The sequence below is a fragment of the Oryctolagus cuniculus genome, chromosome 11 (genome assembly GCF_964237555.1).
Source record: "Oryctolagus cuniculus chromosome 11, mOryCun1.1, whole genome shotgun sequence".
Lineage (NCBI taxonomy): Eukaryota > Metazoa > Chordata > Mammalia > Lagomorpha > Leporidae > Oryctolagus > Oryctolagus cuniculus.
In genome coordinates, this window is record NC_091442.1 from 114,153,819 (window position 1) to 114,178,332 (window position 24,514).

General features: G+C 63.9%; 1 protein-coding gene across 2 annotated transcripts in view; it reads right to left on the minus strand.

Annotated features, from left to right (window-relative positions):
• Positions 1–24,514, minus strand: part of TMPRSS6 (transmembrane serine protease 6) — a 29,659-nt gene that overhangs the window by 4,149 nt on the left and 996 nt on the right. The window contains exons 2-13 of one of the 2 annotated variants that reach the window (XM_051842358.2): positions 21,548–21,750; positions 17,966–18,099; positions 17,199–17,266; positions 16,608–16,792; positions 16,388–16,429; positions 13,108–13,312; positions 11,098–11,234; positions 9,724–9,836; positions 9,334–9,443; positions 1,947–2,092; positions 1,458–1,556; positions 735–848 (exon numbers count right to left, since the gene is read on the minus strand). In XM_051842358.2, coding sequence (XP_051698318.1) covers positions 735–848; positions 1,458–1,556; positions 1,947–2,092; positions 9,334–9,443; positions 9,724–9,836; positions 11,098–11,234; positions 13,108–13,312; positions 16,388–16,429; positions 16,608–16,792; positions 17,199–17,266; positions 17,966–18,099; positions 21,548–21,749 — 1,555 coding nt within the window. In that variant the 5' untranslated portion in view covers position 21,750. The remainder of the gene's footprint in view (positions 1–734; positions 849–1,457; positions 1,557–1,946; positions 2,093–9,333; positions 9,444–9,723; positions 9,837–11,097; positions 11,235–13,107; positions 13,313–16,387; positions 16,430–16,607; positions 16,793–17,198; positions 17,267–17,965; positions 18,100–21,547; positions 21,751–24,514) is intronic. The other variant, XM_051842359.2, reaches the window with a different exon arrangement.

Consider the following 24,514-nt stretch of genomic DNA (forward strand, 5'->3'; position numbering starts at 1 on the left):
GCTTTCCGGGCTTGAACTCCTCCCACCCCCACGGTCTCCCCACTGGACTGCCCAGACGTGGTGTCCAGAAGGCTTGGGCTCAGAGAGTCACTGTTGTGTGTTCCTGCAGGCAGCGCAGCCCTGGAGTGCAGGGGCCTCTCCCTGGGGCCTTGTTCCCATTGCCTCACCCCACCTGGTCTACCACGGGGTGGCTTGTGTGGGTCAGCTGGATGGACAGACGGATGGATGGACAGACGGATGGATAACACAATGGGCTGACTAACAAATGAGTGGGTTGAATGTGAGGACCGGTGGACAAGCGGGTGACCAGGGAGAGCAGTGGACAGGTGGGCAGATGGAATGGTGGACAAACCAGGAAATGGCTAGATTGATGATTCTGTGGATAGGGAGAGAGATGGTTGGACAGGCCAGTGGGTGGATGGATGGATGGATGGGGGGGCAGGGAGGGAGGGGCATGTAGGCAGGTGGATGATTGGAGTAGGGGATGGATGGATGGGGGAGGGAGGGGTGGGTGGGTCGGTGGATGATTAGAGTGGGGGAGGGAGGGAGGGAGGGAGGGGTGGATGGATGGAAGGGGGAGTGGGGGAGGGGTGGATGGACTGACAGATGGACAGACGCAGGCTTGGGAGCCGAGGGGTTGGTGGGTGCCTGGACAAGAGGGCAGAGGCCTCAGCCACAGGTGCCCACAGGTAACTTCCCCTCCCGCGCCCCCCTCCCGCGCCCCCCTGCCCCACCTTCCTGGCACCCCTCTTCGTCACTGCCGTTGAGACAGTCGGGCTGCCGGTCACAGACCCGGGACAGGGAGATGCAGGTGCTGTCCTCCCGACACTGGAACGTGGCTCGGCAAACTGCGGGCACAGAGCGGGCGTGGAGGGAGCCGCTGAGCGCCTTCTCAGCTGCCTCGGCCTCAGGGCCCCTCCGGGCTGCTGGGAGCCACCCCTCCCCTGGGGAAGTGCTGCTGAAAGGACCTGTCCAGGACCGCGCCGAAGCCGGGGGCAGCTTCCCCAGCACTCCAGCGGGGTCATCCCAGAGGGGCACCCCCCGCCCATGCTCCTCTCCCCCCGATGACCGGGGCAGGTGGCGCCCGGATGTAGGGGAGAGGCTTTGTTCTGAGCGAGGATGCAGCCAGCGAGAGTGGGCAGCTCCCAGTCTGAGCTGTCGGAGGGAGCGGGGGTCCCTCCTCGCGCCCAGACCTCCCCTCTCCCGCTCTCGGTCTCCTCGGGAGGCTGCGGGTGATAGCCCAGTGGGCAGAAGCCCTGAGCTCCGTCAGGAGACGCTGGTCCCAGCTCAGCAGCCCTGCCACCGCCCAGGGGGTGACCCGTCCTCGGCGTGGCAAGGGAACCCCACTTCCAGCAGCTGACAGCAGGAACTTCATGCGTGTGGCCGGCAGGGGGAGCTGTCTCCACTCAGCTCAGCCCAGGGCAGATGGGACAGGATGAGGGCGGGGCGCTGCTCACCACAGTTCCTCTCATCCAGGCCATTGGGACAGTCCTTGATGCCGTCACAGGCGGGGACACAGAGCCCATTCACAGAGCAGAGGAACTCTCCCGGGCAGGCTGGGGACGCACAGGAGGTGGGAGGGGCAGGGAGGGCGCCATGAGGCCGTGTGTGGTCATGCAAACACACACAAAAACGTGCACCTGTGTGCCCACATGCACGCACACAGGAACCCGCGGACACCTGGGTACACAGACCTATCCAGACAGGCACGCCACACCCACGTGGCTATGCCTGAGGGTCGATGCCTCCAGGTGCGTGTGGCCGCCTTGCACACACAGTCACAAAGCTGCATACGTGGGCGCAGTCACACAACATGCACACACACGCACGGGCGCCCCGTTCGCCCAGGCTCCTAGGCAGCTGCCTGCACCCCAGGGATGGCAGAGAGGCGGGGAGACACGGCAGAGGGCTGGCGTGCCATCGTGCTCCGGCCTACCCATACTCACGGTCCGACTGGTTGTACAAGCTGTAGTGCACCTGCACGCCGGGCCCCGTGAGGGAGATCTGGGAGGTGAAGTTGATGGTGACACCGGCCGAGGCCACCACGGGGATCCTCTCCGCGTAGGGCTGCAGGGTGCGCAGGCCACACAGCCTGGGAGGGGCCGGGGATGGCACAGGTCACACAGGCTGCCTCCCAGCCCACAGGAAAGCAGAGCCTGGGTCCTGGGCACAGACAGGGCAGCCGGGGGTGGGGTGCTGCACCTCCTGCCACACCTCCTCTGCCTTGATTTCTCCTGTGGGGCACTGCTCGCCTAGAAAGTAGCCCGGCTAAGTCACGCCCCAGCCTGGAAGCCTTCCATGGCTCCCCTTGTCTGCGGGATGGATTCCGAAGTCTGCCCTCCACCCCCAGCACCTAGGGGCCGTGGGGGTCTCACGGGTCCCAGCACTTCTCTGAAGTCCCTGTCCTTCCTCACGACAGGGGCCTCTGGACTCGCAGGGAAGACTGGCTCTTGTCTCTGGCCCTGCTCTGTGCATGCCCCCCCTCCCCGCCGCCGGGACCCCAGCAGAGGGAGCACCTCACATCCCTACTGGACACCCCCCAACAAGATGCTCCTGTCCAAACCGAGCAGGCGGGAGAACCCCACAGAGAAGCAGGCGCCCCCCCCCCAGAGCAGGGAAGAGCCCTCCCAGCTCCAGATGGGAGGCAGGGGGCTCCTGGCTCAGGGATTCTGGGTGCAGCTCGCCTCATGGGGCAAGTGGGCGGGCCTTCCGGGAGCACCTGCAACCACCCCAGAGCAGTGGGACCCTCCCAGCCCCCGAAGCAGCTGGGGGCTCCCGTCCACCCCAGGTGGGGCACCCTCACAGCACAGACAGGTGCGGCCCCATTGGTGCATGGGGTGCCCCTCCCCCACAGGGAGGCAGCACCTACTCAGGGGGCCAGCCCCATAATAGGCAGATGGGTCCAGAGAGCAGGTGCATGGTGGGAACAGCCTACAGCTGACAAGACAGCAGCTGCTCTAGGATGGGACTGGACCTTCATTCATTCATTCATTCATCAAGGGAGGACACAGGATGGGCCCTAGGCTGTGAGGGCGGCACCTGCCTCTTGTGGGAACCCCACCAGTGAGGGAGGAGTCGCTGTCCCCCAGGGGCAAGGCCAAGCCAAGCCAGAATCCAGCCTTCTCAGGACCCCAGAGAACTCACCCAGCCTGTGGGGGGCATCCCGCTACCCACTGCAGCATGGACCAAGGATCCAGCACCCTCTGGGGACCTGGCCTACCCTGCAGCTTCCTGATAGGGTTACTGGTTGTGGTGTGATCTGTGGTGAGCTGTGGTGAGCTGGGGTGTGAGCTGTGTTGTGATGAGGTGTGAGGTGGTGTGAGGTGGTGTGATGAGGTGTGATGTGGTGTGATGACACATGAGGTGGTGTGGGCTGTGGTGTGATGAGGTGGTATGAGTGGTGTGATGATGTGTGAGGTGGTGTGATGAGGTGTGAAGAGGTGTGATGAGGTGTGAGGTGATGTGATGTGGTGTGATGAGGTGTGATGTGGTGTGAGCTGTGGTGTGATGTGGTGTGAGGTGGTGTGATGTGGTGTGAGGTGGTGTGATGTGGGATGTGGTGTGATGAGGTGTGAGGTGGTGTGAGCTGTGGTGTGATGAGGTGTGAGGTGGTGTGAGGTGGTGTGATGTGTGATGTGGTGTGGGCTGTGGAGTGATGTGGTGTGAGCTGTGGTGTGATGTGGTGTGAGGTGGTGGGATGTGGTGTGGGATGTGGTGTGGGCTGTGGTGTGATGAGGTATGAGGTGGTGTGATGTGTGATGTGGTGTGGGCTGTGGTGTGATGTGGTGTGGGCTGTGGTGTGAGGTGGTGTGATGAGGTGTGAGGTGGTGTGAGCTGTGGTGTGATGAGGTGTGAGGTGGTGTGAACTGTGGTGTGATGAGGTGTGAGGTGGTGTGATGAGGTGTGATGTGGTGTGAGCTGTAGTGTGATGAGGTGTGATGAGGTGTGAGGTGGTGTGAGCTGTGGTGTGAGGTGTGATGAGGTGTGAGGTGGTGTGAGGTGTGATGAGGTGTGAGGAGGTGTGAGGAGGTGTGAGGTGGTGTGAGCTGTAATGTGAGGAGGTGTGAGGAGGTGTGATGTGGTGTGTGCTGTGGTGTGAGCTGCAGTTGCCAACTGGACGCAGAGGTGGCGCTCACGCACGGTCTCCTAAGCCACCTCATAAAGAACCTGACAATCATCTAAAACGACAACCCTCTTGCCAGCAAGTTGTCTAGAGAAATAGAACTAACTGGCCGGAAAGCTGCTTATTTTATCGCCGACCTACAATGGTGTGTTATGAATTAAAGGACGCAAGGAGTCGCCGCCTCACCCAGAGGGGCTAGGATGCACCGGGGACCACGGGTGCGCCGAGTCCTGTGTGCTCCCCTCCCCGACGTGTGAGCTAGGCGCTGAGAGATGAGCGCAGTGCCACATCTCCTAGCAGCAATAACCAACACTAAAGGGGATAAACACAACAATACACTGCAAGGGAGGTGGCTTCAGACTCGTGAGTTGCAGCCGGCGCTGTGGCACAGAGGGCAAAGCCGCTGCCTGCATGCCGGCATCCCATACTGGCGCCAGTTCAAGTCTCGGCTGCTCCGCTTCCGACCCAGCTCCCTGCTAATGCGCCTGGGAAAGCAGTGGAAGATGGCCCGAGTGCTTGAGCCCCTGCACCTGTGTGAGAGACTCAGCCCAGTCTAGGCCACTGAGGTCATTTGGGGAGTGAACCAGCAGACAGGAGACTTCTCTGTCTCCTTCTCTCTCTGTCCCTCTGCCTTTCAAATAAATAAACAAATCTTTTTTAAAATAAAAATAAGGGGCCAGCGCTGTGGCACAGCAGGTTAACGCCCCAGTTTGCAGCACTGGTATCCCAAATGGGCACAAGTTCAAGTCCCAGCTGCTCCACTTCTGATCCAGCTCTCTGCTATGGCCTGGGAAAGCGGTAGAAGATGGCCCAGGTCCTTGGGCCCCTGCACCCACGTGGGAGACCTGGAAGTAGCTCCTGGCTCCTGGTTTCGGATCAGCCCAGCCATAGCCATTGCGGCCAATTGGGTAGTGAGCCAGCGGATGGAAGACCTCTCTCTCTCTCTCTCTCTCTCTCTTTCTTTCTCTCTGCCCTGCCTCTGCCTCTTTGTAACTCTACCTTTCAAATAAATAAATATTTTTTAAAAAATAAAGTGAATTATTATTTAGTTCTGGGACTTTCCAACTAACCGGAAACACAGAAAGTGAAATGCAGGTTACCAGGTTGGGGAGGCAGTGGTAATATATATTTAAAATTTTTCCCAGGATTAATTCTTAATACTATCAGGAGGTAAAAATAACTTGTGTAAACAGAATCTTTAAAAACAATCTCTATGGCGGCTCAGTGATTTTAAACGGAGTAAAGAGGTCCTCAGGGAGCCCCTGCCCAGCAGGGCGTCCCACAGCCCCCGCAGCCTCCGAGCAGGAGCCGCCAGCAGGGGGCGCCCCCGTGCTGGCCTGACCCTTCTGACCTCTTTCAAACTGGGGGAAACTTGGTTTTGTTCGGTTTCAAGGTGGAAAAGCAGATGTTATCCAGATTAGTCCCCCAGGGAGTGGCCCTGGATCAGTGACAGGGGAGCAGGAGACGAGGGCTTGGGGGCCTTGCTCCGCACCCTCGGGGCTGGGGGGAACTGTGGGAAGTGGAGGACAGGGTTACTGTCATAGACATCTTAAAGTTTCCCCAGCTGTCATATCTTTTTTAAGACTTATTTATTTGAAAGGCAGAGTTATAGAGAGGCAGAGAGAGAGAGAGAGAGAGAGGTCTTCCATCTGCTGGTTCACTCCCCAGATGACCACAATGGCTGGAGCTGGCCCATCTGAAGCCAGCAGCTTACTCCCAGTCTCCCCAAAGGGCCCCAAAGACTTGGGCCATCCTCTGCTGCTTTCCCAGGTGCATTAGCAGGGAGCTGGGTCGGAAGTGGGGCGGCCAGGACTCCAACCGGCGCTCATACGGGATGCCGCACTGCAGGCAGCGGTTTTACCCGCTGTACCACAGCCTCAGCACTGCCCCCACCCCACCCCCTGCCGCCGCCAGTTGTCATTCCTAACGCATTTCCACCTGGGAGGAACCGTGTCCTCGCCCTGTGAAGTAGCAGCACCTGTCAGCAGGGCAGAGCCGTGCCCTCCCCACAGGTGCCACCTTGTGCCCCAGGAACTGTGTGGCCCGGGAGCGATTTGATCCCCACTGCAGGATGTCCTAAGGAATGCCTGAGACAATGATTTCTTTGGAGGCTGCTGGGGGCTGTCACCTCCTGCACGGCCACCCCCAACCCCCGTGCCCAGGAGTGTCGGGGAGTGGGGAGCTGCAGAAAGTGCTGGCTGTCCAGGGGCTCGGGGGCCAGCAGACCCCCAGCCAGGCGAGGCCAGAGGGCCTTGGGAGCCGCGTTCTGCCTGCCAGCCTGGAGCAGTCGGAAAGAGTTGGCAGATGACAAGTGACGTCACAGGAAGCTGGCGGGAGGCAGGTTCCCGGAAGGGGGGGAGGCCTGTGCGGTGGGGGCAGCCCGCGAGAGCGGCTTCTGAGAAACCCGGCAGCCAGGGTCTGGGTCTCACAAGGCCAAGGCTCCCCTTCCGCTGCCTGGGCACTCGTGGGCATGAGGGTTCCGAGGACTCAGGCAAGGAGAACGAGCCTGTCCCCAGTGCGTGCTGCGGCCAGAGGGGGCTCCCCTCTGACCACGCGTCCTCCTCCCCAGCGCAGCCACTCAGGGCCACAGGACTGCGCCTCCCCTTCCCACAAGCCCTGAGCCTGCAAATCTCCCCTTCGCGGACCTCACATGTCTGTGCCTCCCACGCAAACAGATTTTCCAGCAAAGCCTCATCAAATTCCCCCCATCTACACAGGACGATGCTTATCAAAAGCGGTGATGAGCGGAGGAAATGGCTGACCCAGGCAGGTGCCGCCGCCTTCCCTTCCTCTCCGCCTCGGAACCCTGGACCCCAGAGCAGCTCTGAGAAACTGGGGCTGGGACTTCTCAGGCGGCTCCAGGACTGTGGAAGCCGCCCCGCCGCAGCTCCACCGAGGATGCCGACCGATGGGTTTTGGGAAGGGCGGCGCCGAGCTAACCATCGGCAGGGCCGGCTCGGGGATCCAGGGGAACAGCCAGCACAAGACGAGTGTGCACACAAGTGCGTGCTACTGCGTGTACTCCGGCTCTCCCTGCACACTACTTGCTGGCCAGGGTGACTGTGCAAGTCACTACTCCCTGGGCTACGGAGGCCACGTGAGGCCCTGCTTCCTCGCTGCGTTGCTGAGGCTGGCAGTGTAGACCCCCTCCCAGTCCCGAGCCTGCCCTGAACTGCTGGTCAACGTGGGGCTGGGGCCACACGGAGCTCGGTAATGCGCAGGCTGGCGTGGGCCGGTGCTCTCCACTCACCATCTCCGTTAGTCTGCAGGGAGCGGCGGCTGCCTCTCGGCCCCTTTTCTGGTGAGTTCTCTAAGGCTGGGAGAGCTAAGCCCTTGCCCACACAGGCATTCCAGAAAGGAGCCAGGTCTTGAACTCTGGTCTGTCTGGCTCCCAAACTTCAGCTGTCTCCGCCTCATCGGCCTGCTTGGAGAGGACAGCCCACTGGGAGCATCTTACTGCCAGGTGCACGGTGAGAGGTTGGGGCCCTGCAGCGGCCGGAGCCCTGGCTTCACAGGGGAGCGAGCAGGTGCAGCGGAGCCCGGGCACAAGCCGGACGGGCACACGCCTCTGAGCGGGGACGCCTGGGAGATTGCAGAGGGGGCAGGGACGCCAGGCCCCTGAGGCCCGCCCTGCCCACCTGTCCACCACCTCAACACTGAAACGACAATGACAAGTGGCCAAGTGAGCAGCGATGCCGGTGCCCTGCCTGTGACGCCGCCATCCCACACGAGCACTGGTTCAAGTCCCGGCTGCTCCATTTCCGATCCAGCCCCCTACTAATGTGCCTGGGAAAGCAGCGGAAGACAGTCCGAGTGCTTGGGCCTCTGCACCCACGTGGGAGACCTGGATGGAGCTCCTGGCTCCTGGCTTCAGCCTAATGCTGCCCAGGCCACTGTGCCCACCTGGGAAGTGAACCAGCAGATGGAAGATTCATTCTCTCTCTCTCTCTCTCTCTCTCTCTCCCTTTCAGATAAATATTCAACAACAACAAAACAAAACCAAAGCCAAGTGCTTGGCTCTCCCTGGGCCTCAGTCTCCACACCTGTAGAGTGGGTGTGAGCTGGGCTCAACGGCCAGGGCGGCCCCCACCCTAATTCAACAGTGCCCAGGGGCACAGGAGGGGGCTCCCCTCCAAGCCTGCCGGACGCCGTCACGGGGCCTACACGTCCACCGCCGAGGCGTCACTGCAGCGAGGAGACCCCCACTCCACGCTCCCTGATCGAAACACCCCAGTCGCTACCCACGGTGGCTCAGCGGCGTCTCGCACACCCCAGCTCCCAGACCCCTGCCTGGCCACTCCAGCTGCACTGGGGAGCAGGGGGTACCTGGCCCTGTACCCCACTCTTCCTGGCGGGGTATGAGCATGGGAGAGGCCCTGACCGTGGGCTCACTAGAGTACCACCCGCTCCCGCTGAGCCTCGATTCCCCTGTCTGGAAAATGGGCGGGCCGTGGAGGCGGATGAACTACTGCCCCATGGCCCAAGTGCTGCACGGCCAGCCCCTGGCACTGGGGCCAAGGCGGGGAATGGGGGTGCCAGCCCCCAAGCTGCCAGCTCTTCTCCCCGCCCCCCGCCAAGATATCAGATTCTGTACCCGGGAGGGCAGGAAGGCCCTGCGTCAGCCTTCTCAGAACTGTGAATCATGAGTGAGCCCCAAGGTCATCTGTGGGCTCCTGACGCAGAGGGGCGAGCCCCACCCACAGCCACACGTGCGCCCCACGGCCGAGGAACGGCACTCTGTGCCCCGACGCTCGGGCCTGACTCGCATCGCGACGGCTCTGCTGCCCCCGCCCCCGCCCCCGGCTGAGGACCGCAGCTGCGTCCCGCCACCTCCCTTCCCAGTGGGAATCTTCCTCCCCACAGAGGCCACGGGCAGGAGCAGGGATCAGAGTGGGGGCCTGGGGGGGGCAGACACGGGAGCACCCGGGTAGCGAGAGTGGCCTCTGAGTGTGTGGCAGGGAGCGGGACAGGGACCAGACGTGGGGGGAAGTCCAGGCAAAGGCCCACGGGTGCTCCGGAGCCCTTGGGTCCCCGCGTCTTCTTGTTTAAGGATTCAAGGAGCCACCCGTGGGCTCCCGGCACTCACAGAGATGTGAGTAGGACCGACGGCCACAGGGTCTGGGTACAAACTGGGTGTGTGCAAGAGAGGGGCTGGCACCCCCAGGCTTCCCGTGAGGCCCAGAACCTGGGGGAAAGGGCTCGGGCGTCACCTCCTGTTCTGGATCGTCCACTGGCCCTGGCTGCACGGCAGGTCGTATTTCTTCCTCCGCAGGGCGTAGGCATCGAACCAGAGAGCTAAGCCATAGTCCAGAGAGGGCACCTGGGGTGGGAGGAGCCGACCACGGATCAGGTGACATGTGGGCGTGGCCAGACTCATGGACCCGCCTCCCTGGGCAACAAGGACTCCCCTCCTCCCAACGCACACGCACGCATGCACACACACAATGGCAACCAGCACGAACATCTGTCAGTCGCTCAACAAACAGGCACCACCGCAGCCAACAGAGGGCAGACCTCGGCACAGCTGCGTCCGCCCAGCAGGGTTTGTGCCCAGGGCTGGGGCCGGCCCCTGGGCAGAGGGCAGGTGGGGGGCAGCTCACCGTGAAGTGCCAGGAGCAGTGGGTGCTGGGGGAGTAGTAGCTGGGGAAGTACGGGGTGCTCAGGACGCCCTGCAGGTCCAGCCGGCCCTCGAGGGTCAGGTTGAGCTGGCAGTCTGGGCCCGGAGAACACGTCGTTACGCACAGTCCTTGGCACTGCTCACCTCACCTGCCACCTGCCCCCCACCACTGACAGCCCCGCCCAGTGGCTGAAGGAAACGGTGTGAGCCTGGGCCTCAGTTTCCTCATCTGTGAAATGGGGGCAGGGGCTCGCTCCCTTCGCTTCAGGGCCTCCATCTTGGCCGTGATAACCACAAGCCAATGCCCTCTACTAGGTCAGGGGAGCAGGACGAGGGTCAGGCCAGCCCTGCGGGACTCTGAGGTGAGAGCCGGCATGGGGTCTCCATAGCAACAGTACACCCCTCACAGGGCAGCTGAGCCCACGAAAGGGGCATGATGCGCCCAGAGTGCTCAACACAGCTAGGGGCTGTGTCCGCGGCCGGCGGCACCTGCAGCCCGGGCGCCTCCCAGCTACGGGGCCTGGGGGAGGCAGCATCGCTCCGCTTTTCAAGGATGAGGCCGGAGAGGAGCGGCTTGGCTGCGGTCACACGGTGGCGGGCCAGGGGTCGCAGGGCCAGGAGCCACCCTGGCTGCGTCTCTGTGCAGCCAAGGTCCCCCCAGCCCACCTCGTGGCCCTCCCCACCCCTCCCGCAGCCCCGGCGAGAGCCTCCCAAGGGAACAGAGGGGACCTGGGCAGCCCCTGGGCACCCCAGCAGGGCCAGGCGGGACCTGAGTCACTGCTGCAGACCCCAGAGCTTGGCCACGAGGGGTGGGGATGGGCAGTGGGGGAGGCAGGGAAGGGAGCAGTGGTGAGGACGGCCCCCCTCCCCAACCAGGCACATCTTCCCTTCCCATCCACAGCTCTGGAAGCCTCAACGTCTGCTTTGTCCACGCAGAGGCACGGCCACGGAGGGCAGGGTGAGGCGTGCGCCCCCAGGAGAGGGGTGGGCACGGGGGTTCCAGGAGCGAGAGGAGAGCGGGGGGCTGGGGAAGGGTGGGGGGGCCTTCCCTTTCTGCAAAGTTACCCCCCTCCTGCAGGGATCGCACCTTTGCCCTGAGCCCCATCAGGGCTGCATCTGCAGATCCACCCGGGAGGCTGAGCCACGGCAGGTGCACAGAGAAGCAGGTAGTGGGGGCTGGGGGAGAGGAGGGCCAGGCCAGGATGGGGGGGAGAAGGAGAGGGGAGGGAGGACAGACAAGAAACCCGGAACCGAGACAGCGGGGAAGACGGCAAGAGCGTAGGGGAGGAGGTGTGCAGAGCTAAGGGGCTTCCAGAACCTTCCCTCCCCCCCATGCTTTGCCCCACCCCCGCCTCACCCTGGAATGCCACGGGCTGCACGGAGAGCACGAAGGGGTCGTAGTAGCTGTGCAGCCCCTTCTTCCAGACCACGCTCATGACGGCGCCCGAGGCCAGCACCTCCACCACGGGCTCCTGGCGGCTGCAGCCGTAGACCCTGGCGGCACACAGAGCCGGGAGGGCAGCAGGGAGGGCGGGGGCTGCCCGTGTGGGCTCTGGGGAGGCCGTCTCAGGGTTGGGCCAGCTCCTCAGGCGAGACAGGTGGGATGGACCTGGCCTTGGAGCTTACAATTCCCGCCCCACCACGCCCCCTCGCCGGCCCTCAGAACCACCTGTGACACCGAGCACTCCCGGCAGGAGCCCCAGACGGCACCTGCAGCGACCGCCAGATGCCAGACCTGGGCCTGGGCTGGGACAGGAAGGAAGCAGGGGTGTGCGTGGCCAAGCTCGCCTGGGAGGCGTGGAGCAGGATTCTAGACTTTTCTAGAAAAGCTTCCTCCCAGGCTGTCAGGGTCAACTGCTTCGCGTCCAGGTGGGGAAACTGAGTCCGTGGCAGAGGCAGGCTTGTGCGTGGTGCTGCCTGAGACGGCGGGCACCACTGTGCAGCCACCGGTGCCCCCTGCCCTGCCCAGACCGGGAGCGAGGGGTGCCCGCTGCCTCCCCGGAGGCCTTGCAAAGCCTATCGAGCAGTCCTCAGCGGACCCCCGCCCCCCCCATCCAGCACAGGCTGGGCGGCAGGTGGCCACGCACCTGCTCCACGCTGGGCCTGGCCGCGGTGGGGGTGGGGTGGGGGTGTGTGCCTGAGCTCCTTCAGCCTCCAGCCCACCACGGCCAGGCCCTGCCCTGCTGCCCGCAGCCTGGGGAAGAGTAACCCCAGAGCCTGTCCAGAAAGGTCTTTGCAAGAGCCCTGGGGCAGGGCACCCCCGCCCCGGCTTCCCGCCCTGGTGTCCGGGTGCGGGTCCCCAGAGGGCTGGGGGTATTTTCTTCCCTTAGCAGCAGGGCCCGTGGGGTGAAGCCAGTATGGAACCCATGGCAACAACCTACGGTTAATGCTGGGTGAGGGGCCCAGCGGCAGCACCCACGTCCCCTCAGCCCCGCTCCCCAGCGGCTCTCGCGTGCAGGCTGGAGGGGGTCCCCGGGGAGAAGCCCCTCCCCCACCCACCCACCCACGTCCCGGGAGCTGGAAATTGGACAGCGCGCGGCTTCTCGGAGCTTCCCGGGGCACTCTAGGAACCCAGCCCACGCGCCCCCAGATTGAGGTCACCGCACGGCAGGGCGGGGCAGGCTGAGAATGAGTGAGCAGCCTCCCAGCTGGAGAGTCAGAGGCCTGGGCAGGGCCCTGGGTCCCCCCCGCCCCCCGCATCTGGAAGCCTGCTTTGCCAAGCAAGGGTGCCCAAGAGCAAAGTCACTCCGGAAAGCAGTAGGCTCAACCCCTCCCCCACCCCCCACCCCCCCGCCGGAGCCCAAGGCCCCGCCCTGGCCCTCCTTCCTGGCCCTGGTCACGTCCATCTCCCGCCCAGTGCTCCTGTCCTGAAGCGCTTCCTCTCCTCAAGAACCTTCCATCGCCCCCCACTTAGCCAATGCTAACACTCCCGACACCCCATGCGCTTTGTGGCCTGGCCCGGACTAGCCCTCTGCAGTGACAGCAGCCGGGGCTCGCAGCTCCTGAGTGCCCACGAGGTGTGAGGACCGCGGCCACATCATCTTACTTAAATCCTCACCACGACCCTGCAAGGCAAGCACGAGTCACCCAGCCATTTTATAGGTGGGAAAACTGAGGCTCCAAGTGGCCCAGAGCCAGGCAGCTGCGGAGCAGGGGTCGGCAGTCTAGGCTGCCGTCAAACTCGGAGGCATTCGCGAGCCACGTGGCCTCCCAGAGCTCCCCCTCGGGGCCACCTTGCAGATGGACGAACGAACGAAGGCTCAGGCCATGCCCAGCTCCTCCCCCCACCCCTCTAGGCTGGCCTTGCTATTCCCCAGATTCTGAGGTGACCTTTGACCTCACGTCGCCCACCGCCCCGGGGACTCACGAGGTGATGAGCCTCCTCTCCAGGGGCCCAGGCGCGTCGTACATGGCCAGCCGGTCCCGGCAGTCGGCCCGCGTCCACTCGAGCCGGAGTTTGAGCATGAGATCCTCGGGGCCCTGCAGGTGCCACAGGCAGCTGGAGGCCAGCTGGTCGGGCCCCTTCAGCCGCAGGGCCTGGCCCCGGCCCACGTAGCTGTAGCGGTAACAGCCTGGAGGGCGAGAGGGAGACCCCCTGACCGCTGTTAGCCTGCAGGACAGCCCCCCAGGGGCGAGGGGCGGGGCCCTGCAAGAGTTGCCCCGCCCTCAGGTAGGGGCGGGATGGGCGGGGCCAGGTGTGCTAGGTCCCGCCTCTCAGTGTCTCCGCCTCTCCCCTTTCTGGTACCCTCAGGCATGCTCTCTCACGGATCCGTCATTCATTCCCCAAACATGCACTGAGCTCTCCTGGCCAGGGGAGCTCCCAGAGCAGGGTCCAGTCAGCGCTTGGGCCTCCAAGAGGCACAGGAGGGCTCCGACCTTGGCCTGTGGGTCAAGGTTGCCCTAGGTGGGGGTTGCGGGGGTCGCAGCTTGAGCAGAGAGGCCACGTGGACAAGGAAACCTGAACCCAGAGCGCGGACAGCAGGAGCGTTAGCCAGAGGCGGGAGCCAGGCCCGCCGCACCCTACGGGGCACTGCCTGGTCCTGCGGCCATGGGGAGCCATGGCGGGTCAGGCAGGGCCCGGACGTGGTGTGGCTCAGATCCCAGACTCTGTGCTGCTGGGAGCCACGGCGAGGCGGTGGGGTGGCCGTGCAGTAGCGGAGAAGCCACGGGGCTTTCTCTGCAGTCAGAGAGGGGCGCAGACTGGGGAGGGGTGTGGGAGGCGGCCTTGACTGGGGGAAATGGACTGTGATGTCGATAACCAGACAAGAAAGGCGGAGCAGCCGCGCTGGCCAGCGTTGGACCCGCGCTGTCCCACGCGTGCTCGCGGCAGCTCCGGGAGCTGCTTGCCGTTACTGCGCTCATTCCACAGCCCTGGCCAGACAGACCTGGGCTGGCTTGTGGGCGCGTGATCTTTCACGGGCCTCGCTTTTCCCACCTGTAGAGTGGAGTGGGTGAGAACACACACTCCCGGCCTGGGAATGATGTGTGGGCGAGAGCGCAGGGGAGTGTCTGGTACACAGTAGGTGCTCAGTGAGGGTGGCGGGTGGGGGGGCAGAGGAGAAGGCGGGGCTGGAGGGAAGCCCTCGCCCCCCAACCCCACCCCAGCACCGACTCAGCGCCAGCCCGGGCAGGCAGAGCATCTACAGCCTGCGTCCACCCATGACCGTGACCGAGCACCTACTGTGTGTTTGATATGGGCCCCAGGGACCGGCAGTGGATGACAGAAGCAGCAGCCAGCATCTCACGCAAGCCGCCTCACAGGGCTGCGAGGCAGGGAGGTGGGTGCCCTGCCAAGAAGCCTTCTGGGCCCCCGGTGGGCAGGAGCAGCCCCTGGCCCCCTGGGCTCCAGCACCTGCCCGGGAGGCGCCTCATTCCCTCCATGCCTGGACAGACCCAGTCCCTCGCTCCACGGCCTTGGGCTCTCTTTCTAGCATGGACACTTGATGTGAGAATTTTGGAAAATGGCTATTTTTTTGAATAAAAATATTGCCTTAAGGTTAATGAGTTTATTATTGTTTTCTATATAAATAAGGATGAATGAATGGATGGACGGTATTTAATGGCTCAGTTTTCACTTCTACAGTAAATACGGTACGGGCACCCACAATCTACAGGAGCAAAAGCTATGTGGGGTTCCCCCAACAATTTCTAGGAGTGGCCAGGAGTCCTGAGACCTAAACCCTTGGGAAACAGCTCCCCAGATCCGAGGCCAGACGACTTTTTAGGGACGGGCCAGTGAGTACACATTTTAGGGGAGGTCTAAATAGCGCCATTATAGAGGTGCTCCTGGACGAGAGACCCACTTCCCACAAGTCACTCTCAGCTCAGGCGCCGTAAGAAATCGGGCTGCGTGGGTCACACTGGCCAGGCAGGCTGTCGCGTGCCCACCCCCGCTCCTGAGCACTGGCCGCGGAGTCCCCTTAAGGCTCCCAGAAGCGACAGCCCTGCCCCACGGTCGGCTGTGCTGAGCAAACCCGAGCTCTGCAGAGCGGGGTGTTAACTTTGGAAGACCGCGAAGCCGCGAACAGCCCGGCTCACTAGAAAAGGCCACCGCGAAGGTTGTGGCTTCATTCCCCGCAGGGCGGGGTGGGGCGTCCACCAGCTTTGTAGGCAGCCTCTCCCCAGCATTCTTCTCTCCCCCGACACTAGGAAGTCAGATGGACGTGATCAGTGGGTAGGGAGATGGACAGGGGATGCCCGCGTGGATGGATGGGCAGATGGAGGGTGGATGGATGGGTAGATGGATAGACAGATAGGCACACAGACAGAAGAATTTCTTGTTTCTTTATCGTTCCCCCCGGTCCCCTCATTAGTGAGTTAATCCTACTCACTGTCCCTGTCTGAGTCACGATTTGACTTCTTGTTCGTTGTACTCTGACCTCACTGCCTGCACTCCCCCAGGAAGCAAGCATGCGACAGCAGCGCCAGGAAGAGGGAGGTCAGAGAAGGCAGAAGCAGGGTGCAGGCGCCCCCCTGGGATGGGCTGGAGGTGCTCACCTGTGCCACAGCCCCCCACAGAACTCCCAAGCGCGGGGAGGAATCTGAGGGTTTGGGGGCTTGTGCTTAGGGCTGTCAGGTACAGCAGCCCAGGTGGTGCACTGCACAACTCCTCGGGCCGCATGGACTGCGACGTGGACAGCAGGGTGGCCCTGCCGGTGTTTCGCAGGAAGACACTGAGGTCTCTCGGACGAGAGCAAAGTGACCATAGCAACACGGCATTGGGCGGGAAGTGAGCAACCTTGCAGGTGACCCAAGTGCACCTCTGAAAGACCAAGTCTGAAACCCAGAGTGGCTGACGGGCTGCCCGTTGGGGAGACTATCGGTGGCCTGCAGGCAAGTTGGATTCGACGGTGGAAAAGCAGATTTAGGTTCACCTGTGATGGAACCTGCTACCTGCGCTCACACAGGCAAGACTCACACACACACATGTGCACACATGTGTCCACACGAGAGCACATGAACACACATGCGCATCCACACACGGGCGCCACACCCCCTCCGCTCGCTCAGCCCCTGCTTCCTCCCCTGGGTGACCCCAGGCCGGGCTCCTGCCCCAGCTCAGGGAGCCCCCTGGCCTCCCAACCCTCAACCAAGCCAGGAAAGACGCCAAAGCCAAAGGCAAGCGGGCGGGAAGCCGAGGCGCGTACCCAGCGTGGAATTCAGCGCTACTACGTCTTTCACACTGGCCTCTGTCAAAAGGAAACGGACAAAGAAATCAACAAGGGCAAAATAAATGCACAAAGAACAGGCCACACACACGAACGAAAACGGAGGAGACCGCCAGAGCTGCCGGGCCTGGGCACGCGCCCCGCGCCCCACCCCTCCCTCCCGCCCCCGCGGGGAGCGGGCCCCTGCCCCGGTACTGACCCAGGATCACCAGCCCCTCGGGGTCCACCTCGTACTCCGCCCTGTAGGGAGCGGGCGCCGAGTCATTGGCCGCCGACAGCAGCTCCTCCACCAGCAGCGCCCGCACCACCTCGGGGCTCAGCGTGGGCCGGCGGCGCTCCGGGATTTGCAGAATGAACCAGAAGAAGCAGGTGAGGGGTCCCTCCCTAAGGCAGGCGGCAGTGAGGGGCCCGCGGGCGCTGATCTCCCTCGCGGGAAAGCCTCCCCCCAGCAGCCTCCGCGGGAGCTGCTCTCGCCACCCCCATTTTACAGGGGGAAGTTGAGGCACGGCTGTGAGGCTAACCTAGGCGGCAAAACGCTGGGCCCCATGCTCTCAATGCCCCCCTCCCAGTGCATGCCGGGCCCCTAACCAGCCCGCTGTGGTCGTCACCCAGGGTAAACCCTGCCACAGTGCTGTGCCCATTACACAGATGAGAAGACCAAGCCCGATGGAGGGAGGTCACCGGCTGCAGCCAGGTCTCTTGCCCGCGCCCTTGGAAAATGAGACAGGTCCCCTCCCAGGGCTGATCTGAGGTCCTGGCAGGGGCCAGCTGTTGCCTGGGGACAACGTACCCAAAGGAGTAGACAGAGCTGGAGTTGTAGTAGGCGCCCAGCCGCGTGCTGGTGATGAGTGCCTTGAGCTGCCAGAGGAAGACCAGAGCCCCGTGACCCTCTGTGGCGGCACCAGCCCCCCCCACCTTGGGGTGCACCCTGGGGAGCCCCAGGGGAAAGGCCAGCCAGGTCACCAGTGGTCAGAGCCCGAACCAGGGGCACCTTCCCCTCCCCCACCTCCATCCTCACCCCCGAAGGCCGACGGCCTCTCTCCCCCTATCAGAAGCCCTTCTTCCACTCTGAGCAGCCCCCCGGGCCACAGGGCCCCCCTGCACCCACCCCTGACCGCCCCAGGCACGGCCGGGCCACGGTGATAGGGAGCCCGGCTCGGGGGAGGCTTTGCCCCTGTACAGCTACGAGGCGGCACATCCGGGAGCCTCCTGGAACTGCCTGGAAACCCTGGCCACCGTGTCTGCTTCCAAGCCTGCAGCCAGGACACGGTGCACAGCACCCTCAGAGCGGGGTACTGACCCACCCTGCGCAGCTCTCCAGGCCGCCTTGCTGGACGGGGCCCTGGCACAGGCGGTGGCTGTGTCACGAGGCACGCGGGGCCCCCAGCAGAGCCAAGCTCCGCCCTCGGGAGTGACACCGGCAGAGTCTAATGCAAGTGCCTTGGACGCAGGTCCACTCGCTTTCCCGTCCCTGTGCCATGTGGCCCCAGTGAGTGCCCCGCCTCCCCCAGGGGGCCCCACTGACCACGCCCAGCCCTGCGCGCGCCCCTTCCCTACCATGTTCTGGGCCTTGGTGGTTTCGCTGCGGAAGGCGCTGGACTCCCTGCGGGCGAGGTCCTGGGAGAAGTGGCGGTTGAGCACCCGCAGGCTGCCCACGTACACCTGGCTGACGGTCACCTCCGCCCTGTACCCTGGAGGAGGGGCCACCGGGTTGAGTGCGGGCTCAGTGGGCGGGGCTCAGTGGGCAAGGCTCCTGGACTCCCACGCCGTCTGCTGCCACCCAGCCTGCCGCCCAGCCTGCCGCCCAGACACCATCGCCATCCCCATGAGCGCCCTCCTCCTCCTCACCCCTGTCGTCATCACCGTCATCATCCAGACTGGCACCAAGGCCACGGAGGACGTCAAGGCCAGGAAGCCTCAGGCATCCAGGAGGCCCAGGCCCCATTCAGCCCCTCTCTCCGACCTCCCTCCCTCCTTCCACAAGCGGGCGCTAACCCACCTGCTACGCAGGCCACCCTGGTCAGCTATGACAGCCACGCCTCCCCTGGTGGAGCCGAGAGTGCTGGGTAAGCAGGTGTCGCGCCAGCAGCCCCACAGCACGTGGGCTGCGTCTGGGACGGCTGCCCCCCGAGGAGCAGCGCAGGGGCCATGGCACCGGAACAGGCTGACCCCACAGTGCCCCTCCCGCTGAGATGTGAGGACTGCGAAGGTGTGAGAGCCTGGGAGTGTGGGGACTGACGTCAAGCACTTGGGAATACATCACTAGAGCGGTGAACAAGTTTGTAGTCTAACAGGCAGGAACCACTGCCTCTCCCAGCTACAAGGCGCGTGCTGTGGAGGGGAGGGTAGCACGGCAGAGGCCTGGAGTGAAGATGACGCTGTCGGGAGGTGTGCCTGTGGGAGGGCCAGACCGAGGGAGTGGCAAGTGCAAAGGCCCTGGGGCAGGAGTTTGCCTGGTGAGTTTGTGAGCAAAAGGGAGAACAGGAGGAGAGGAGGCGTGGGGAAGGCGGAGGCCATGCAGGGCTTTCGAGCTCTGAGAGGACTTGGGTTTGACTTTGAGTAAGAAAGGAGCTGTGGGAGAGTTGAGAAATCAGAGAACCGATTTGCTTTATAAAATGGCCCGTGACTCTCGTGTCGAGAAAGGGAGCCCTCCAGGCGAGGGCGTGGAGCCGCGGGGAGGGCGAGAATCGATGCATTAGGGCACGCTGGGGAGTCGGAGGCGGCCCAGCCCGGGTGGGGCAGAGAGAGGCCTGGGAGAAGAGCCAGAGGAGTCGGGCGCGCGGTGCAGGCTGGGGAAGAGGGCGCACAGCGTTCTGAGCTCTCGGAGGCCCTGGTGGGAGTCAGCGGCAGCAAGGGCAGGACAGCGGGTGGGGGTCGGAGGGAGGAGAAAAAGCCAGGGCCATCGGAGGGGCGAGACACATGGCGGTCCCCAAGCCAAGGGCACCCAGGGTTTCTCCTCCCTGGGTCAAGGCCTGGACAGGGGATTGGCGGCTGGAGTGGGAGCGGAGCCAGACTGCAAAGGGCACCAAAGAGGCTGGGCTGCCGGTTGGAGGCTGCAGCCATCCCGGCCAGCTGCCACCAGGACTTTGCTGTGAAGGGAGCGAGAGACGGGGGTGGGGGGGAGGTGGCGGGAGGAACCCAAGAGGTCCTGGCTGGAGGGGTCAGACAACGGGCCGGTGAGTTCCGGGCTCTCGGCTTAGTGCTCAGCGGTTTGCCCCAAAGACTCGTTATGCTACCCAAGGACGTCTTGGGGGCCTGTGCTATTCGGGGTGCTGGCTCCCTGCGGCTGGTGACGTCACACCCTGTCTGCTCCCTGCCACGCTGCTCAGTCCACGTGCAGTCACATCCACGAGCCCTGGAAGGCCCGGGGCGCCCGGCAGCCTCGCCCCCAGGGCGGTTCCACACCAGCCCACCCGATCCGCCTCCACGGCTCCCAGCCGGGTCCCCCAGTTCCTGTCGATGGACCTGAGATGGCACCCTGACGTTGAGCCAGTGAGATGCCCCCTGACTGCCCACTGTCCGATGGGAAGGCTCCAGTCCCTCAGGCAAGCTGGGCGGTGCCTGCCGTGGCTCCTGGCCTCGGGACCGCCTCTGTCCGAGCACAGGTTGGCAGGGCTGATTCGGCGGCTAAACCACGAGGGCTGGGCTCCACCCGAAACCTGACAACCTGGCGCGCGGGAAGTGCCCAGCGCCAAGCGGGTGGGGGGTGAATGAATGAGCAAATGAGCCCTCCCTCGTGGACGGGGAGCCTTTCTAGGGCACAAGCTAATTAGGGTTAGCGAATGCTCCTGAGTGTTTATTCACTGGATGGACAGATGGGTGGGTGGGTGGATGGATGGATGGGTGGGTGGGTGGATGGGTGGGTGGGTGGAAGGGTGAGTGGATGGATGGGTGGGTGGGTGGATGGGTGGGTGGGTGGAAGGGTGAATGGATGGATGGGTGGGTGGGTGGATGGGTGGGTGGGTGGAAGGGTGAATGGATGGATGGGTGGGTGGGTGGATGGGTGGGTGGATGGGATGGAAGGAAGGAAGGAAGGAAGGAAGGAAGGAAGGAAGGAAGGAAGGAAGGAAGGAAGGAAGGAAGGAAGGAAAGAAGGAAGGGTGGGCGGGCCCAGAACAGGCACCAGCTGCTCCTGGGGCTGCAGGGGACAGATGGGGGACTGTGAGGTCAGACAGGTGGGAAGGGCCAAGACTGGGGACATAGCGGGGCCAGTGCTGTGGTGTAGTGGGTTAACACCCTGTCCTGAAGTGCCAGTATCCCACATGGGCGCCGGTTTGAGTCCTGGCTGCTCCACTTCCAATCCAGCTCTCTGCTGTGGCCTGGGAAAGCAGTGGAGGATGGCCCAAGTCCTTGGGCCCCTGCACCCACATGGGAGACCCGGAAGAAGTTCCTGGCTCCTGGCTTTGGGTCGGCGCAGCTCCAGCCATTGCAGCCAATTGGGAAGTGAACCATCGGATGAAAGACCTCCCTCTCCCTCTTCCTTCTCCCTCTCCCTCTTCCCTCTCCCTCTTCCCTCTCCCTCTCCCTCTCCCTCTCCCTCTCCCTCTCCCTCTCCCTCTCCCTCTCCCTCTCTGTGTGTAACTCTGACTTTCAAATAAATAAATAAATCTTAAAAAAAAGACTGGGGACACAGGAGGCGCCCTGAAGCCCAGCTGCTCCCCAGCTCCTCCCCCCATTCATGCTGGGCCCCGGAGAGTCAGAGCCGTTGGAGCTGCGGTCCCCACCCGAGAGTGCACTAGGATGGCCTCCAGTGAGCAGAAGCCCCACCCGGCACCAGGCACACCCGTGCCCCCGGGGCCTCCTCCGGTAGCGCTGGCTCCCAGCCAGGGGTGCCCCAGGGGGGCTGTAAGCTTGGGAAGGCCAGGTTAAGCCCTCGGGCTCACAGGGTGGCGAGCACCGTGCGCTGGGAGAGCCAGCAGGGACCCGGGGCGCATGCCCAGCGGGAAGAGACTGAGCACGGGACCTGGCTCGGCACACAGTGCATGTGTGCCCCGACACAGGACAGGGCAGGCGGCCAGAGCGACGAGAGGCCTTCGAGGCCCCACGGCCCGGGCCTGGACGTGGCTGAGCCGGGAAGCCGAGTCCACCCTGCAGGGTCCCCACGCCCCCCAGCCCTCCCCAGGTGGGGCCTGTCATTACCTAGGAAGTACCAGAGCATCACTCCGGCTGCGGCCAGCGCCACCAGGGCGAGCCACAGGGGCGCCAGGCGGAGGTGGTCCCGGGCTTTTCTCTTGGCCTCCACAGGGGTCCTGAACATCCCCTCCGGCTCCGGCTCTGCCTCCTCGCCATCGCCTCCGTCACCCTGCCCGCTGGCCGCCTGGGGGGCCTCGGACGCAGGCATCCTGGCAGGGAAACAGACCAGAGTTGGAAAGAGCCCAGAGCCGGTGCCGGCAGCCTGGGAGCCGGGACTGAGGGTGGGCGGGAGCAAGGCGGGCGGGCGGCAGGGCTGCGCTTGGCTCACCCGCTTCTTTGCATCCTCCCGCCTCCCTGGGGCAGAGTTCCAGGGCCTGCACCCCCGTCCCGAGACGGCACTGAGCACAGCCCCTGCACGCCCGCTCCCCTTGCCCTTGGCTTCTCTCCCACTGCGGGATGCTCTCCTTCCTCCTGGTCCTGCTTCCCAGAGCTCCCCATTCCACCCCCACCGTGCTGTGCAGGCCACACGGTCCTGCCCCAGGCTGCCTGAGCCAGCTCTGAGCTGGGTCGGGGGCCAGCATCCACTCTCCTTCCGGAATCACCCCCCACCCCGCCACCCCACCCTCTTTGAAGGCATCCCTAGAAGACTGGGATGGGGCTTCCTCTGGGCCGTGGCTCGGTTTTCACAGAGTGGGTGTCCGGGGCCTCCCAGTGAGATACACGGCCCTTCCGGATGGGGCGAGGGGCCCCGGCCCACTTCTCTCACCCCCGCCCTGCACCCCCACAGCTCCTTGGGAACCCAGGTCTGGCATCAGCCAGTGACGCGCTCACTCTCCGGAGGCTCCTATCATATGCAAGGAGTGGCGACACCGGGGAGGCTCTCACCTGGGTGAGCTACCCTGTGCCCCTTAATTAAGGGGACATCTGCGCATGCGGGGCGGCCCCTGCTGGCCACTCTGGGGCCGGGGCCAGGGATGGCAAATGCCGTGAAGTGCCCACCTGCTGCCCAAGACACCTGCAGCATCCCCGCGAGGAACACACGAGAGACAGGAGCAACAAGTGGCCCGAGGCGCCAGCGCAGAGCCGCCTTGTCCTGGGCTGGCCACCTGGGGTTGTCTCCTGCGGCCTGGGGGTGGGACGCTGCCTGGAGAGAGCCCAGGGGACGCGCTGGCTCCTGGCCCCTTCTCCGCCCCAGGTCCCCTCCCTCCACCCGTTTCACTCTTGAGTCCAAGTCACCAAGGAGCTATTTCTGGAGGAGTCACGGAGCCACGGTGGCCACACGGGGACCCTTAATTTGCCCATTTCCAGGGCTTTACGTGCACTCTCGTGAAAGCGTTCCACAGCCCCGGGTGTGCGTGTGCGTGCGTGTGTGTGTGTGTGCATGTGTGTCGGGGGGGGGGTCTCGGGATTTCCATCTTACAGATAAGGAAGTTGAGGCACAGCGAGGTTGCGCAGCTTGGCCCAGGTCACCCAGCTGGTGAGTTTGTCTTCAGAGTCCCGCCCTGACCACAGCCGTCAGTGTGCAGGCGGGGAGCTGAGGCTCGGGGGTAGGGGCTGCACATCGGGGTCCCCTGGGGGAGGCTGCTCGGTGGTACCCCTCCCCCTGCCTCTGTGGACTCTGTGTCCCTAGGCAGTGCTCCCTGAAGCCCTGTGGGAGGTCCCTGAGTTCACGGAGCAGCCCCTGGTGCAAAACCCCAGGAGCAGGGAACGCGCCCGCCTCCCAGCCCCTCCTCGGGCGCGTCCTGCGTGTTGTCACTGGGACATCTCCCCCGTCCCCCGCCAATGCCAGCCACTCACTCAGGCCCCTTTCCTGCCGCCCAGACCCCCGGCCGTGGCATCAAAGCCCCGCTGTGGCCAGGCTGCTGCCCGCCAGCTCGCATCACCCTGCAGGCACCTCCGCGCCGGCCGCGCCCCCGGCCTGCAGGCCTCTCAGGATGCTTCCCGCCCTGGACAACCCCTCCCAGATCAAAACGTGCCGGCTTCCGGCCTCGTCTCTGCCACTCAAGAAAAGCAGTGCCTATGTCCCCGTTCTCCCCTGGTGTCCGTGGAACCCCAGCCTGGGGCCAGTCCCCAGGAATGAACGATCAATGAAAGAATGAATGATGTGACTTGGTCTGTAGGCCCCTGGAGGTGACGCTCTCTGGAAACTGGACCTGCGGAGTCCTGGAGCCGCGACGGCCACCCGACTCTTGTGGAGCACCTGCTAGGAGCCAGGCTCAGCGCTGGGCATGGGGGTGCATGGAAGAGACCCCCTTCCTGTCCTCGGGCTCCCCCTGGTGTCCCCAGGGTCCAGCCCCCCAGTCCGTGTCTCTCCGTCCCTCTGCTCTGCCCCAGCACCTCGTTGGACCTGTAGCATATCTGCCTCAGGGCCTTTGCACCTGCCATTCCCGCCCACTGTAAAGCTCTTTCAGGTTGCCTCCCTCCAAGTCCTGGCTCAGATGCCGCCTCCTCCGAAATGCCTTCCTTAACCTCCTTCCTCTCTGGACTTGTGCTGTGCATATTAACAGGGAGGCTGGCAGCAAACGGGGCCCAGCGCCAGCCCTGGACAAGGACGACCCCCACCCCGGGTCTTGAGCCCTAAAAGTTCTCACTCACCACTGAGCTTTCCCACCCTCTGCCTGGGCTTCCACCTCCAGACCTGGCTGGCTCGTCCATGCCCCTTGTCACAGGGAGTGGAGACCTCACTCCTCCTAGCAGCCCTAGACTGTCCCAGGAGGAGCCACTGCCCTGTGAAGGATCCTGGGCTGCCATAAATATATATATAAAAAAATTGGGCTGTGAATCTAGCAATAAAAGCTTCAAACCGCCTATTGATCCCCGCCCCCTTCAATGCCCAGTTCCCCGAATGAGCATGGTGTCGGTCCCCCGGATGCTGAGCCCTTGGAGGGAAGGACCGGGCTCTTGCCACAGAGGGCAGGTGTGGGGCAGCAGCGGCCTGGGCGCTGGCCACACAGTTGGGTTTGGCCGCTGCGT